The sequence below is a fragment of the Jaculus jaculus genome, chromosome 3, assembly GCF_020740685.1.
Source record: "Jaculus jaculus isolate mJacJac1 chromosome 3, mJacJac1.mat.Y.cur, whole genome shotgun sequence".
Lineage (NCBI taxonomy): Eukaryota > Metazoa > Chordata > Mammalia > Rodentia > Dipodidae > Jaculus > Jaculus jaculus.
Genome location: NC_059104.1, coordinates 170845690 through 170862004, shown reverse-complemented (window position 1 = coordinate 170862004; position 16315 = coordinate 170845690). Strand labels below are relative to the sequence as shown.

Genomic DNA, 16315 nt, shown 5'->3' with positions numbered 1-16315 from the left:
TGTGTGTGTGTGTGTGTGTAGGCCAGAGGGCCAGAGGTCAATACCAGTGTCTTCTTCAGGTTTTTGTTTTTGGGTTGTTTTTTTTTTTTTTTTTTTTTTTGAGATAGGGTCTCACTCTAGCTCAGGCTGACCTGGGATTCATTATGTCTTCTCAGGCTGGCCTTGAATTCACGGTGATCCTCCTACCTCTGCCTCCCAAGTGCTGGGATTAAAGACGTGTGTCACCACGCCCAGCTCTTCCTTAGTTCTTTGAGACAGGGTTTCAAAATGAACCTAGACTTCTGATTCAGCTAGACTAGCTATCCAGTAAGCCCCAGCACTGGAATTTCAGACACATGCTACCATGCCTGGCTTTTTTTTTTCTTTCTTTTTAAATTTATTTTTTGTTTATTTTTATTTATTTATTTGATAGCAACAGACAGACACTGGGAGAAAAGGCAGAGAGAGAGAGAGAGAGAGAGAAAGGGAGGGAGGGAGGGAGAGGGAGAGAATGGGTGCACCAGGGCCATTAGCCACTGCAAACAAACTCCAGGTGCCTGCGCCATCTTGTGCATTTGGCTTATGTGGGTCCTGGGGAACTGATCCTCGAACCAGTGTCCTTAGGCTTCACAGGCAAGTGATTAACTGTAAAGCTATCTCTCCAGCACCTCTAATCCTTTCTTAAAGTGTCCGGATTCAAATCCTTCTTCCTGGCTTTTTTTTTTTTTTTTTTTTTTGGTTTTTCAAGGTAAGGCTGACCTGAAACTCTGTAGTCCCAGGCTGGCCTTGAACTCACAGCAATCCTCCTCCCTCTGTGTCCCATGTGCTGGGAGTAAAGGCATGCACCACCACGCCGCCAGGTTAAAGGGAGATTTTGTAGGTAGGTAGATAAGATCAGCACATAGTCTGGACACTAAAAACTTTAGGAGTACACAGAGGATAGGTCTGTACTGGAAGGATTTCTAGAGAAGATGGCATCTGGTTGGGTATTTCAGCCTTGAAAGACGAGTACAGGACATGTGGAAGCTGGGTTGTGTATAGGAAACAGAAGAGGTCCAGGAGAGGCATCCAGACTGAGAAGTAGCAGCTTGATAGGACAGGAATTGACGAACCCAAGAGGCAAGTTATAGGCGTGCTCAGATTTGAAGAGCTCGGGGTGCGTGGATGGCTGGAAGTGGAGGGAAGGCCGCAGCAGCTGCAGCAGTCACACCCTCTCCTGCTTTCTCTTCACTGCTCAGCGTGCTGTCTGCCCTTACAGTTTGGCTACAGTGTGTCCGTCCAATGTCCCCAGCTGACTTACAACTTTGGAAGTCTGAAAGGTGAGGTAGTTCCATTTTGACTAATTAGTCTTGAGTTATTTTTTAAAAATATATATATATTTTTTCTATTTATTTGAGAGAAATAGGCAGAGAGAGAGAAAGAGAAAAATGGGTGTGCCAGGGCCTCTAGCCACTGCAGACAAACTCCAGACACATGCACCCCCCCTTGTGCATCTGGCTTATGTGGGTCCTGGAGCGTTGAACCGGGATCTTCTGGCTTTGCAGGCAAATGCCTTAACTGCTAAGCCATCTCTCCAGCTCCCATCATCTCTAATTTTAGGGAAGCTGGATAGCATGTATATGTGAAATAAACACTGGTGTTCACAGAATGTGTGTGTGTACATGACTTTAAAATCTAAGCCAGCTGGGGTGGCACACGCCCTTAATCCCAGCACTCTGGAGGCAGAGGTAGTAGGATTATTATGAGTTTGAGGCCACCCTGAGACTACATAGTGAATTCCAGGTCAGCCTGGGCTAGAGTGAGAACCTACCTCAAAAACCAAAAAAAAAAAAAAATCAGTGGTTCTCCGTATCATACTGTAGATACTGCACGGACAAAAGTTGGACTTGTTTACTCCTACTGTTGTGAAAGAATGACATCTAACTGTGTGGCTGGTCATTCTCTGACATGGAAGGATCAACTGATAACTGAAACACCAAGTTGCCAACCCAAAGAAGTAAAGGACAGGATTCTAGAATGTAGAGCCCTTTGTAATTAGCTGGTGCTTGACACCATGGTAGGAGGCCATCCCCTGAGTAACGGATACTTCTAACGTTGCAGACCACACGGTAAATTTTTATTTACTTAGTAACATTGTTTTTCATACTTTATCATACCAAAAGGCATTTTTCTCTCCTTCTGTGGTAACTAAGGAAACTGGCAGTTTTGAAGACCAAAGTATTACAGCTCATTCCAAAGATTTGCAGTGAGACAGATTTGGTGTGAATTATACTATTTTAGCATAAGAGCACATGAATGCCATCTAAGCCAATCCTCTCATTTTCTAGATGGGAAACCCAGGCTAGAGAAGTAACCTGTATGTTGACATGTAGCAAATAAAGAGCTGTACCAAATTGAAGCTGTTTTTTCTCTTCACTGGGAAGGGTCTCTTCTTGGAGTGAAAAATAAGAGTAAGATAAAACACATCACATGGACTATTACTGCTCATTTTGCCTTGCTTGTTTTCTCTTGGTATTGGCAAGCTTTTAGGGAAAGCAGTGTCTATATGTAACAACACAGTTGTCTCCTTCACTCTGTTTTTTAAAAAATCATAAGTTGGTTTCTTTTTTTAAAAAAAAATTTACTTATTTATTTTTTGAGAGAGAGACTGAGAATGGGCATGCCAGGGCTCCAGTCACTGTAAACGAATGCCAGGTACATGTGCCCCCTAATGCATCTGGCTTAGGTGAGTCCTGGGGAATTGAAAAGGGATCTTGTGGCTTTGCAGGCAAATGCCTTAACCACTAAGCCATGCCTCTAGCCTTTCTCCTTCACTCTTTCTTGTCTTAGCTTGCTTTATTTTTGAGAATACTTTTTAAATTATTTTATTATTTATTTGAAAGAGAGAGAAAAGAGGCAGATAGAGAGTGAGAAAGAGGGCGCTAGGGCCTCCAGCCACTGCAAGTGAACTCCCGACACATGCGCCACCTTATACATCTGGCTTTCATGGGTCCCAGGGAATCAAACCTGGGTCCTTTGGCTTTGCAGGCAAGTGCCTCAACCACTAAGCTATTTCTCCAGCCCAGAATACTTTTGTTTTGTTTTGTTTTGTTTTTCGAGGTAGGGTCTCACTCTAGCTCAGGCTGACCTGCAATTCACTATGTAGTCTCAGGGTGGCCTCGAACTCACAGTGATCCTCCTACCTCTGCCTCCCAAATGCTGGGATTAAAGGTGTGTGCCACCGCACCCGGACTTTTTTTGTTTTGAGGTAGGGTCTTGCTCTAGCCTAGGCTGACCTGGAATTAGTCTTAGGCTGGCCCTGAACTCACAGCAATCCTCCTAACTTAGGTTTCTGAGTGCTGGAATTAAAGGCATGCACTGCCATGTCCTGTTGATTCAGGAGTTCTTGGATGGATTCTGATATTTTATATTTTATAGTGGTCTTTTAGGTCACTATTATTATTGTACTATGTACACACATAGCAAGAAAGTAGAGGATGTTATTGTCTTCAATGAGAATATTCAGTCTAAAAAGCTTGCCTGAAACTAGGAAGATTCATCCAGGGTTTTGGAGAAAAATAATTTGGTTTGGTGGAAGAGAGGGACTTAGGAATAAAGCACACAGAGGTCACAGTATGTGATATTTGTGGAAGACAGGAGCTTACTTGTAGATCTATAGTGGTATTGGCCTGCATTTTTTGTACTTGAGAAAATAGCATCTGGGCTAGAGAGATGGTTTAGTGGCTAGAGTGCTTGCCTGCAATGCCAAAGAACCCAGGTTCGTTTCTCCAGGACCCACATAAGCCTCTTTGTCTTTGTCTTTCTCTCTCAAATAAATAATAATGATAATAAAGAGAAAATAGCACCCAGCTTTGGTCATTTTTCATCCTTGCAGAATTTTCTCTTGTCCTCTGCCTAGCATTTTTGGTTTAACCTAACCTGTGCTTATGTAAGTTGGCATGACTAGGAGCCCTTTGAGATCATAAGAGTGATTGGCTAGCAATAAAATGCTTTATGTAGAGGGCTTACAAGTTGGTTTTGGTTCCATCAATCAGTACCCTTACCCTGAGAGCTTACGTAGTTACCTATCTGAGCTTTAGACAAGGTGCCTTCAGATTGGGTTTGTGCTTGGCCCCAAATGAATAAATTCCTTAATGAGGTAGCAAATAAAGATACCTTTGCAGATGGTACAGGTTAATTATAGCTATAGTTTACAGCTTTCCTTGTTTTTCCATTTGGGCTGGAAGGCTGGTTTAAATGTAATTTAAGTAATTTTATTTATTGATTAATTTATTTGAGAAGGCACCGTAGGGCCTCCTGCCACTGCAAATGAACTCCAGACACGTGTGTCCTTTTGTGCCTCTGGCTTTGCATGGGTACTGGGGAATCAAACCTGGGCCAACAGGTTTTACAAGCAAGTACCTTTAACCACTGAGCCATACTTCCAGCCCCCTTAAGTTCTATGCACAGATAATTAAAGCCAAATCATATGTTACTCTTCACTTTTTTTTTGTTTGTTTTGTGTTTTCAAGGTAGGGTTTCACTCTAGCCCAGGCTGACCTAGAATTCACTATGTAGTCTCAGGCTAGCCTTAAACTCAAAGCAATTCATCCTTCTACCTCTGCCTCCTGAGTGCTGGGTTAAAGCCATGTGCCACCAACCTGGCGACATTTTTTTTTTAATATATTTTTTGTTCATTTTTTATTTATTTATTTGAGAGTGACAGACACAGGGAGAAAGACAGATAGAGGGAGAGAGAGAGAATGGGCGCGCCAGGGCTTCCAGCCTCTGCAAACGAACTCCAGACGCGTGCGCCCCCTTGTGCATCTGGCTAACGTGGGACCTGGGGAACTGAGCCTCGAACCGGGGTCCTTAGGCTTCACAGGCAAGCGCTTAACCGCTAAGCCATCTCTCCAGCCCCCTGGCGACATTTGTAAGAAAATATTTTTATTTTCTTCTTTGTTTTATATACATACATACACACACACATACATACATACATACATACATACATACATACATACATATATATATATATAGAGAGAGAGAGAGATTGAGAGAAAATGGTTGTGCCAGGGCTTATAGCCACTGCAAACAAACTCCAGATGCGTACCCCACCTTGTGCATTTGGCTTTACGTGGGGAATCAAACCTGAGTCCTTTGGCTGTGTAGGCAAAAGCCTTAACCACTAAGCCACTTGAAAAAAAAATTCATTTATTTGAGAGAGAGGAGAAAGAGGCAATAGAAAGAATGGGCATACCATTTGCAGGGCCTCCTGCCACTGCAAACAAACTCCCGACTCATGTGCCACTTTGTGCGTCTGGTTTATGAGTGTACTGGGGAATTGAACCTGGGTCCTTAGGCCTCACAGTTGATTACCTTAACTGCTAAGCCATATCTCAAGCCCATCCAGCCTACTTTTTTTTTTTTAATTTGAATTTTATTTTAATGTATTTGAGAGAGACAGAGAAGCAGAGAAAGGGGTGGGGGGAGGGAAAGAATGAGCATACCTCCATTTTCTCAAATAAACTCCAGATGGATGCGCCACCTCATGCAGCTGGCTTATGTGGGTCCTGGGGAGTTGAACCTGGGTCCTTTGATTTCGAAGGCAAGCACTTTAACTGCTAAGCTGTATCTCTAGCCCCCAGCCCACTCTTAACACCTGTACTACTTGGGAAGTGTAAGTTCCTTCAGGCCCTAAGTCTGCTCCCAGCCTTAGTGCTTGTCCTTCTCATCTGCTTTTCTTGTGATGATGGAAGCATTGCTGTCCTGCTTCACTAACTTTCAGTCCCCAGCCTCTCATAATAGTTTATATAGTGTGCCCACTTTTCCAGGAGGGGAGGCAGTAAGATCCCATGGTCCCTTTGAATGTACTTTCCTCAAAGCCCTATGTTGGAGTCAGAAGTCTTATCCTATTTCCAAATGGTAAAGTAAGACACAGACATTAACATGCATGTCCACTCTCTCCAAGGCATCTCCAGGCCTGGCCCAGTTCTCTGTATCACCGGAGTTTTCCCTTCAGTGGATTTTCTTACTTCCTTGAACATGCATTTGGTTTATTTCATCTCATAGTTTTTTTTTGTTTGTTTGTTTTTTTGTTTTTTTGAGGTAGGGTCTTACTGTAGCCCAGGCTGACCTGGAATTCACTATGGAGTCTCAGGGTGGCCTCGAACTCACAATCCTCCCACCTCTGCCTCCCGAGTGCTGGGATTAAAGGCTTGCGCCACCAAGCCTGGCTTGTTTTGTTTTTTGAGGTAGGGTCTCACTCTAGCCCACACTGACATGGAATTCACTACATAACCTCAGGATGGCCTTGCTTGAATTCACCGTGATCCTCCTACCTCTGCTGGATTAAAGGCATGAGCCACTACACCCAGCCTATTTCATAGTTTTTTTTTTTTCTTTCTCAATTTTTATTAACATTTTCCATGTCATAGTTTTTTTGTTTGTTTGTTTTTGGTTTTTCGAGGTAGGGTCTTACTCTAGCTCAGGCTGACCTGGAATTCATCTGTAGTCTCAATCTGGCTTCAAATTCAAGGTGATCCTCCTACCTCCGCCTCCGGAGTGCTGGGATTAAAGGCATGCACCACCACGCCCGGCTCTTGATTTTATTTTTCTTTTATTAAGTTGGGACATGTAGAAGCCAGAAAGATCTTCTTGAATAGTGATGAGGATTCACATGCATACACATGAAGGATGCCTGGCAAAATATGTATGACTTGGTCAGTAGTAGAATGAAGTTCTATACATTTTTAAGTATTTTGATGTATTTATTTGCAGTGTGAGAGAGAGAAAAGAGAAGAGAGAGAATAGTTACACCAGGGCCACTGCCACTGCCACTGCCACTGCACATGTATTCCGGACACATGTACCACTTTGTGAATCTGGCTTTTCCTGGGTACTGGGGAGTTGAACCCAGGCCAGCAGGCTTTGCAAGCAAGCACCTTTAAACTTCTGAGCCATCTCCCAAATATTTAAAATGCTTTTCTAAAGTTATCAGATCTGTGGGAAACTGGGAATATTTTTATTTGAGCAGTTTTCCAAGACCTTATCTCTCTTTGCTATATCAGGGAACATTTTCTATTCAGTTTGGGATGAGTGTACTGAATGACTGAAGTACTGGTGTGTTTCTGTATGGCAACAAAGAAGAGAGGCACTCGAAACTCAGGAAATAAGTACTGTTATGGGGCAGCTTGTGATGCGTGTGTGTGTGCAGGTGCACAGCCCTATGCACACGTGGAAGGAGGCCAGAGGCAAACTTCAGATGTCCCCTCCATTGCTCATCTGTTTCTCACCAGTTCTGGAACTTGCCATTTTTATAAGCCCCAGTGACTCCTTGTCTCTGCTCCACCCAGGATTGAGATTACTGACATGCGTGGCTATACCCAGCTGTTTATGTGGGTGCTGGAGACTTGAACTCAGGTGTTCTCAGGCCCTCATGTGTGCGTGGCAACTTCTCTTTACCTGCTGAGCCATCTCTCCAGCCCCTGCAACAATGGTTTATATGGGAAATTTTTGTCCTCCTCAGAGGACATTTGACAACGTCTGTAGATATTCCTGGTTAGAAATGTGGAAATGCTACTAACAATGCACAGGACCCCTCCTTCTCCCAAATATTATTAGTGCCAGGTTTGAGAAACTCTGCTCTAAAAGCAAGACCCTAGATTGAACCAGAACTTTGCATTTAAAAGACCTTTTCTTAATCTAATAAAATTTCTCTAAACCTTAAAAAGGTAAAAAATGAGCTGGACAGATGGCTTAGCAGTTAAGGCATTGGCCTGCAAAGCCAAAGGACCCCAGTTTGATTCTCCAGGACCCATGTAGGCTAAATGCTCAAGGCACATGCATCTGGAGTTCATTTGCAGTGGCTTGAGGCCCAGGTGTGCCCATTATCTCTCTCTGTCTCTTTCTCCCCCCATACTCTCAAATAAATAAGTAAAATATTTTTTAAAAAGGTAAAAAAAATAAAAGCAGAGATAATGTTTACTTTATCTGGTCTAATATTTTATCTGCTAGGCTGCAGCCATTGAGTCACATAGCAGGGCTGGGGAGATGGAGTAATTGGTAAAGTCTGGATCCTCATACCGTCCTCAACTCCACATTGCTGGGATGAACAACCAGGCCAGCACAGTTTAGAGGAGGAAGGGATTTATTTCAAGCTTACAGATCCAGGGAAGTTTCATCAATGACAGAAGACGTTGGCTCCCATTCATAAATCCAAGCAGAGGGCTGGAGAGATGCCTTAGTAGTTTAGGTACCTGTCTGCAAAGCCAGAGGACCCAGGTCAGTACCCAGAACCCACGAAAGCCAGATGCACAAGGTGGTACATGTGTCTGGAGTTCGTTTGCATTGGCTACAAGCCCTGGCTCACTCATATTCTCTGTCTCTCTCTGTCTCCTCTCTCCTCTCTCTCCTCCTCTTTCTCTGTCTCTCTCTTGCTCAAATAAATAAGTAAAAATAAAATATTAAATTCAAGCTGAGAAACCACTACTGACCAGCAATAATGAAACAAAGCAGCAAGCAGGACCCGCAGACATCTCCTAAGCCCCTCTGCGTACCTTTGGGCTGGAATTCAAATCCACCCCTAGACACACCTTTTGGCTGCACTCCAGCATCTCCACCCCCACCCACCCAGTGACAGGTCTTCCAGCCAGGCAGCTGGAGACTAAAGCTATAAGCTTAAGAAAACACCTGAGTCTATAGGGGACATACACTCAAACTCCAACACCCCAGAAGCCATGCAATAGGCACAGTGGCATGTGCTTATCATCCCAGGACAGGAGAGGTGGAAACAGGAGGATTCTCTGGAGCTCCATAATCAGCCAGCCTAGCCTACTTGGCAGCCTGCAGGACATTGAGAGATCTCGTCTTTAAAAGCAAAGCAAAAAAAAAAAAAAAAAAAAATGTTGGCAATGTTCCTGAGAAACAACACCCAAGGTCCTTCTGGTCTCCACATGCATGTAGGCGCACTTGTGTGCCATACACACAAAGACACATGTGCTTAAAGATAATTTAAAATTGGGCTGGAGAGATGTCTTAGCAGTTAAGGCACTTGCCTGCAAAACCAAAGGAACTTGGTTTGATTCCCCAGAATTCATGTAAGCCAGATGCACAAGGTGGCACTTATGTCTGGAGTTCATTTTCAGTGGCTAGAGGCTCTGGCAAGCCCATTCTCTCCTACCCCCCTTTTCTCTCTCAAATAAGTAAAGTAAAATATTTAAAAAAAATTTTTTTGATTAAAAAGTTGGTCATGGTGGTGTACACCTTCAATCCCAGCACTTGGGAGGCAGAGATAAGATTGCTGAGAGTTCGAGACCACCCTGAGACTACATAGTGAATTTCAGGTCAGCCTGGGCTAGAGAGAAACCAACCAAACAACAACAACAACAAAAAACACAGTACAACACAACAAAACAAAACAAAAACCCTGTAATTAATAACACCCCAGATTGGGTCAAAAGACATTCATTCTTCCTTGTCTTGTTTTTTACTACTTAATCAAGAACATTTCTGTTTCTGTCTTCCTTTGGGCATCTTGGGTCTTAGGACTCTTACTCTTTCTTTGCCTAGCATAACTATGCAGAATTTGCTCAGTCATAGACCTAACCAAACTAGGTGGTTAAAGAAGGAAGAAGTATTGTTGGGAAAGGTTTCATAGAAATTGGAGGGTGTGAAGCTTCCCTTAATTCCTTGAAATATTGATGAATGCATGAGCACTTTATTTTGGGCAAGTACAGTTCTAAGTCAATAACTAATTTTTCTGGTGGCATGTTTCTACAGGTTGACATGTCAGACCTTTCCCCAGAGGAACAGTGGAGGTAAGTGTGGCAGCAGTGCGGGCCCCACAGGCTAACCTAGCTGACAGAATTGTATAGCTGCCTTTTTTCTTCTATGTCTGTGGGACGCGGGGTTAATGACTGGCCAGACTGGCCTTTTGGGATCTTTCCAAGTATCTGGGTCACCCCTGGGTAGCACCTTCAGTTCCTGGAATAAATAGGTAATTACACCATGCCTTCCTTCTGGGTTTGAATACCAGTTCCTCCACTCACTGGCCAGGTGGCCTGGGGCAAAGTACTTGATTTCTTAGTGCTTATGTCTGCCTCCTCCCCTTCCCCTGGACTGGGAATTGACTCTAGCGCTTCTTTTTCATAACTCTTGTATGCTAGCGCTCTACTACTAAGCTGCATCTCCAGCTCTGGCTTTACTCTTTATTTTAAAAGAGTGTCACTGTGTTACCCAGGCAGGGCTTGTAGTTACCATCTTCCTGCCTCGGCCTCCCAAGTAGCTGATATACAGACCTGGCTGTTGGTCCCTTCTGTAAAATGTGGCCGGACCTGTACCTTATAGGGGTGTGAGGGTTAATTTGTGTTTGGAACAGTGCTGACATGTGGTGAGCTTCCAGTAAATGGTACTAGCTTTGAACATGCTGGTTACCCTTAGCATCCGCGTCCATGATAAGGATGGAGAGCTGTTTGAGAAAATAGATGTATCTGCTGATAATTTGCTTTATAACTGGATGGAATTAATAAATCTCTTATTTTCATGATTCTTTGAGTGAAACTGTTTCAGAATGGTTACTACAGATCTCACATGATAGCTTGCCAGTGAGCTGAAATCAGCCAAGTAAAACTTAATAAGAAAACAAACAAACAAACAAAAAAACCTTACTTTAGCCAGGAGTGGTGGGGCACACGTTTAATCCCAGCACTCTGGAGGCAGAGGTAGGAGGATTATTAGGAGTTTGAGGCCACCTTGTGACTACATAGGGAATTCCAGGTCTCCCTGGGCTATAGTAAGACCCTACCTTAAAAAATAAAAACAATTTAGATTAAAATTATCAATTATAGGGCTGGAGAGATGGCTTAGCAGTTAAGCGCTTTTCTGTGAAGCCTAAGGACCCCAGTTTGAGGCTCGATTCCCCAGGATCCATGTTAGCCAGATGCACAAGGGGGCACACGCATCTGGAGTTCCCTTGCAGTGGCCAGAAGCCCTGGCGCGCCCATTCTCTTCTCTGCCTCTTTCTCTCTTTGTCTGTCACTCTCAAATAAATAAATAAATAAAAATTATCAATTATAAAAGTTCAGACTGGCAGAACTACCAACTCATATAGCAAACCTAGCACAATTTTTGGTGACAGATCAACCAACACCAGAGAATACCTCAGCTACCAAAATATTCTGAATAATTTAGATTTTCATAGAAATATATTGTTCTCCTGTCATAGTCAGCTTCACGTTGCTGGAATGAACCTCCAGATCATAGTTTATGGGAGGAAGGGGATGCGTTGAAGCTCACAGGTCCAGGAGAAGTTTCCGTAATGGCTGAAGAAGCTGGCCCCTTTCACAGGTCCATGTGGAAAAACAGCACCACAAGTTAAGCACACTCCGGGAACCCCAGGCAGAGCGTAATCACTCTGCGTACCTTTGGCTGGAATTCCATATCTGCCCCCAGTAACACCTTAGGGCTGGACCCTAGGGTCAACCTAGCAATACCTCTTCTAGCCAGGCTGGAAATCCAAGTTATAAGTCTTTGGGGACATAAATTCAAACTACCAAACCCCTGTAAGGAAGGGGACAGTGCTACTGTCTTCTGCTTCACAAAGGACATGAATATTTTTATTAAGTACTACCTATAAAGATGATCTTGACTAGCCTTTTTTTTTTTATTGTTTCTATTCATTCAAAGTATTGTCTGCAGATAGGAAATTTATCATAACTCCCCACAGCATTTGCGTTTTTTGGGTAGTCTTTTTTTTTTTTTTTCCCGAGGTAAAGTCTCACTCTGGTCCAGGCTGACCTGGAATTAACTCTGTAGTCTCAGGGTGGCCTTGAACTCATGGTGATCCTCCTACCTCTGCCTCCAAGTGCTGGGATTAAAGGCATGCACCACCATGCCTGGCTGGTTTGTTTGTTTTAAAGATGGGGTCTCCTGTAGCCCAGACCTCAGACTTGTAGTGTAGCCAGGGCTGATCTGGAACTCCTGGTCCTCCCATCTTCACCTTCACCCAAGTGCTGGGATTATAGGCCTGTGCCACCCCACCTGACAGTATTTGTGAGGGGGTGTTATAGTCAGGTTCTTTTGCTGGCAAAAATCAGCCAAGAGCAGCTTTTGAGAAAAAGGGTTTAGTTTGGCTTACAGACTTGCAGGGAAGTTCCATGATGGCAGGGGAAAGTGATGGTATGAGCAGAAGGTGGACAACACCTCCTGGCCAACATAAGGTGGACAACTGCAACATGAGAGTGTGCCATACACTGGCAAGGGGAAACTGGCTATAATGCCCACAAGCCCACCTCCAACAATACACTGCCTCCAGGAGGCTTTAATTTCCAATTACCATCAGCTGGGAACCTGGCATTCAGACACCTGAGTGTATGGGGGACACCTGACCAAACTGCCACAGGGAGTTGTGTGTTCTTTACCCTTCCAGCTTAGCCTCCCGCAGTCCTGTAAGCAGATGGAAAAGCTATGGGTTGCTTTTGATAAATGGAAGAAATTGTGGTAGAGAGATGTTAAGGTTTCTGGGCTAGTGCCACATAAATGAGTCATAGTTTCTGACTCTCAGGCCTGTTCTCTTCCTGTTTAGATCTTCTACCCAGGGTAGAATTTTATATAAGATGAACCTTTGGATACTGAAGTTGGCTGATTAACTGATACTGTCTATTCTGTCTGCCAAGTTCACCCCCCCCAAACATTATATTATAAAAAAGTTTTAAACCTAAAAATTTGAAAGCATTGTCTAGCTAGGGGCTAGGGAGATGGTTCAGTGATTGAAATGTTTGTTGTGCAAGTGTGATGACCTAGGTTCAGGTCCCCAGAATCCATATTAAACTGAATGCAGTAGTGCAGCTATAATGCCAGCCCTCCTGTGGGTTAATAGAAGGCAGACACAGGAGGATCCCAAAAGTTTGCTGCCCAGCCAGCCTGCCAGCAGTGAACAGCAGAGACCCTGCCTCAAGCAAGGTGGACGGTGAGACTGACACTTGGGCTTGTCCTCCGACTGCCACACCATGCACTATGGTACATGCACATGTCTTGTATTCGTACATACATTTACACACACCATATACACACAATGATAATAAAATACAAACAAAAAATAAAAGAATTGCATGGTGGCTGGAGAGATGGCTTAGTGGTTAAGGTGCCTGCCTGCAAAGCCAAATGACTCAGGTTCGATTCCCCAGTACACACGTAAGTCACATGCACAAGGGAGCACATCCATCTGGAACTGGAGTTCATTTGCAGTGGCTGGAGGCCCTGACGTGCCCATTCTCTCTCTATCTCTCTCAAAATAAATAAATATTGAACAACAACAACAAAAAATGCATGGTTGGCCGGGCATAGTGGCTCACACCTTTAATCCCAGCACTCGAGTGGCAGAGGTAGGAGGATTGCCTTGAGTTCGAGGCCACCCTGAGACTACATAATGAATTCCAGGTCAGCCTGGGCCAGAGTGAGATCCTACCCCGAAAAACCAAAAAAAAAAAAAAAAAAAAAAGGTTGGTTATGGTGGAGCACTCTTACCATTTCAGCACTTGGGAGGTGGCAATAGACGAACCAGGTGCTCAAGGTCAACCTCAACTATATGTGATCATGTCTTATAATGCAAAAACCAACAAAAATACAAATCAGACACGTGTACACACAGTTAGGTGTGATGGCTCATATCTGTAGTCTCGGTGCTTTAGTGGCTGAAGCTAGAGGGTTGCCTTGAGTTCCAGGCTAACTTGGGGTGATGATTGAGACCCTGTCTCACAAAAATAAATGAAAAAGAAAGAAAGCAAAACAAAAAATTACATGAATACCCTCATGCCTGTCACCTAAATTCTATAATTAATTTGCTGCTCTGTTTGCTTTATCATTTATTTACCCGTAACTCATCCTCTTGGGCTTTTTGGCTGTGAGCCTTTTGTTGCTCTTGGGAATTCCATATATACACCATTTATGTTTTCCTCTCCCTCCCTGTTCAATATCTTGGTATATGAGGAATTTGTATAAAAGCTCTTGACTGCAGCTACATTTATAGTCATCTCTCTGTTTCCTCCTTCATTCCTCTCTCTGATTCAAGGTGGTAGAAATGACTATTCATAGAGGGCTTTTTTTTTTTTTAATAGTATTGAGCAACTAAATGGCTTACTACCAGTCTTCCAGACCAGAGAGTGCTAGCCTCAGATGAGCAACGTGTTCTGAGTGCCAGGTCAGCTTCCTCGAGGAGGCTGTTCCCCATGGGTACTGACACTAAAGACACCACTGGATGTGAAGCGGTCTGGATTTTTCGGACTAGCTAGACTTCCGATCTTATCTCTGGCAAGTGGGTAGATGAGTAAAGCAGGACTCCGACCCTGCAGTCAGGACATGTTCAACGTTACCCCTTTATTGGTATCAAAGAATCATTGATTAAGAGCCTGAGGCTTTATGGCTAGAACCTCTCCAAATTACTTTTTCCTTCCAGTTGCAGATTGAAATAGACAATGACATGGGCTTCTCCTGAGATCTCCTTACTCCTGCAAGAAACGTGTCAGATGTTTTTCTGCAAGGGGCAGGCATCAGGCTACTCATCTCTAATCAAAATAGCTGAGCTTTGTTACTGGGGCCTCTAGAGCCTCTATTATCCAAAATGCGTGTTAAGCATGTGTCCTACCTCCTAACTTCCATGGTACCCTCAGTTGCAAAACTCAGGAACATGTTCTGAGTTATCTAGTAGGATACCCTAGGACAAACTGTTCCTTTACCACCACATGCAGTCCATCATTACTGGGCTCATCCCATCTGTTTGGCTTTCAGAGTCGAGCATGCACGTATGCATGCCAAGCATCGTGGCCATGAAGCCATGCACGCCGAGATGGTCCTCATTCTCATCGCTACCTTAGTGGTGGCCCAGCTGATCTTGGTACAGTGGAAACAGAGGCACCCCCGCTCTTACAATGTAAGCCACTTTTAAAAATTGTGTGTGTGTGTGTGTGTGTGTATGCACTGATAGCTACTTTTTGTATCCAGCTTTACTTGGATGTTGGGGAATTGAACTTGGGCTACTAGGCTTTGCAAACAAGGGCCTTTGACTGCTGAGTCTTCTCCTTAGCCCCTCACTTGGAAAAAAAAAAAAAAAAGGATTGTTGAGAAAGGTATGTCATGTAGCCCAGGCTTGCCTCAAATTCACTATGTGTCTGTGGATGATCTTAAACTCCTTCTGTCTCCAGCCCTTCAACCTGGTCCTGAGTTGCAGGTATATACCACTACACCTGGCACTTCTTACTTTATCAGTCCTCACAGGACCCTTCCTAAATCTCTCAGATCCAGTCCAACCCAGGCCCGATGTAGGAAGAGAAATATAGTGACAATGAACTTTGCATTTGAATGACTGGTTTGTGAGGTACATGTGTCTGTGGGGCAGGGGCTTCTGTGGGTGAAAACAAGGTTAGAACATGAGGTGAATTTTAAGTAGGATATTTATTCCACTAAGTCTGTATACCAAAAGATACAAAGAAAAAAAAAAAAAACAGTAGTGGAAGAAATAAGGAAAAAAATATATAAGACATTAAAAAAAAATAGCTAAGTGAGACAGAGTTGTTTACTAAAAGGTAGAGATTGATAAGTTGGATTAAAAACCCAGAGCTGGGCTGAAGAGATGGATCCAGTTAAGGTGCTTGCCTGCGAAATCCAAGAACTCATGTTCAACTTTCCAGGTTCCGTGTAAGCCAGATGCAGTGACGCAAGCGTGCAGGGTTACACATGTACACAAGGGGGCACACACATCTGGAGTTCAGTTGCAGTGGCTGGAGGCCCTAGTGTGCCAGATCTCCCCCCCCCCTCTCTCTCTCTCTCCCCCTCTCTCTCATTCTCTCACTCATTTAAAAAAAAAAAAAAGGCCATCTGTTGGGCTTGTCTAGTTTAAAAAAAAAACAAAACAGTTGCTGGGTGTGGTGGCACACACCTTTAATCCCAGCAGAGGTTGGAAAATCACTGTGAGTTTGAGGCCAGTCTAAGACTACATAGTGGGTGAATTTCAGGTCAGTCTGGGCTAGAGCAAGATCCTACCTCAAAAAGCCAAAAAATGAAAGGCACGTGGTATACTGGATTATTTTGCAACTATTATCCTAGAAGCTTTGTTTTGTTTGTTTGTTTTTGGTTTTTCAAGGTAGGGTCTCACTCTAGCCCAGGGTGACCTGGAATTCACTATGTAGTCTCAGGGTGGCCTTGAACTCATGATGATCCTCTTACCTGAAGCTTTTTCTTTCTTTCTTTCTTTTTTTTTTTTTTTTTTTTTGGTTTTTCGAGGTAGGGTCTCACTCTGGTCCAGGCTGACCTGGAAGTAACTCTGTAGTCTCAGGGTGGCCTTGAACTCACGGTGATCCTCCTA

At 43.7% G+C, this 16315-nt stretch overlaps 1 protein-coding gene across 4 annotated transcripts in view; it reads left to right on the top strand.

Moving 5' to 3' along the window:
- Rnf121 (ring finger protein 121) overlaps window positions 1-16315 on the top strand; it is a 74635-nt gene that overhangs the window by 23222 nt on the left and 35098 nt on the right. For 2 of the 4 annotated variants that reach the window (XM_045145042.1, XM_045145043.1), the window contains 2 exons: window positions 9739-9776; window positions 14743-14884. In XM_045145042.1, coding sequence (XP_045000977.1) covers window positions 9739-9776; window positions 14743-14884 — 180 coding nt within the window. Of the gene's footprint in view, window positions 1-1217; window positions 1299-9738; window positions 9777-14742; window positions 14885-16315 lie in introns of those variants that run through there. The other 2 variants (XM_004650986.3, XM_045145044.1) reach the window with 2 other exon arrangements.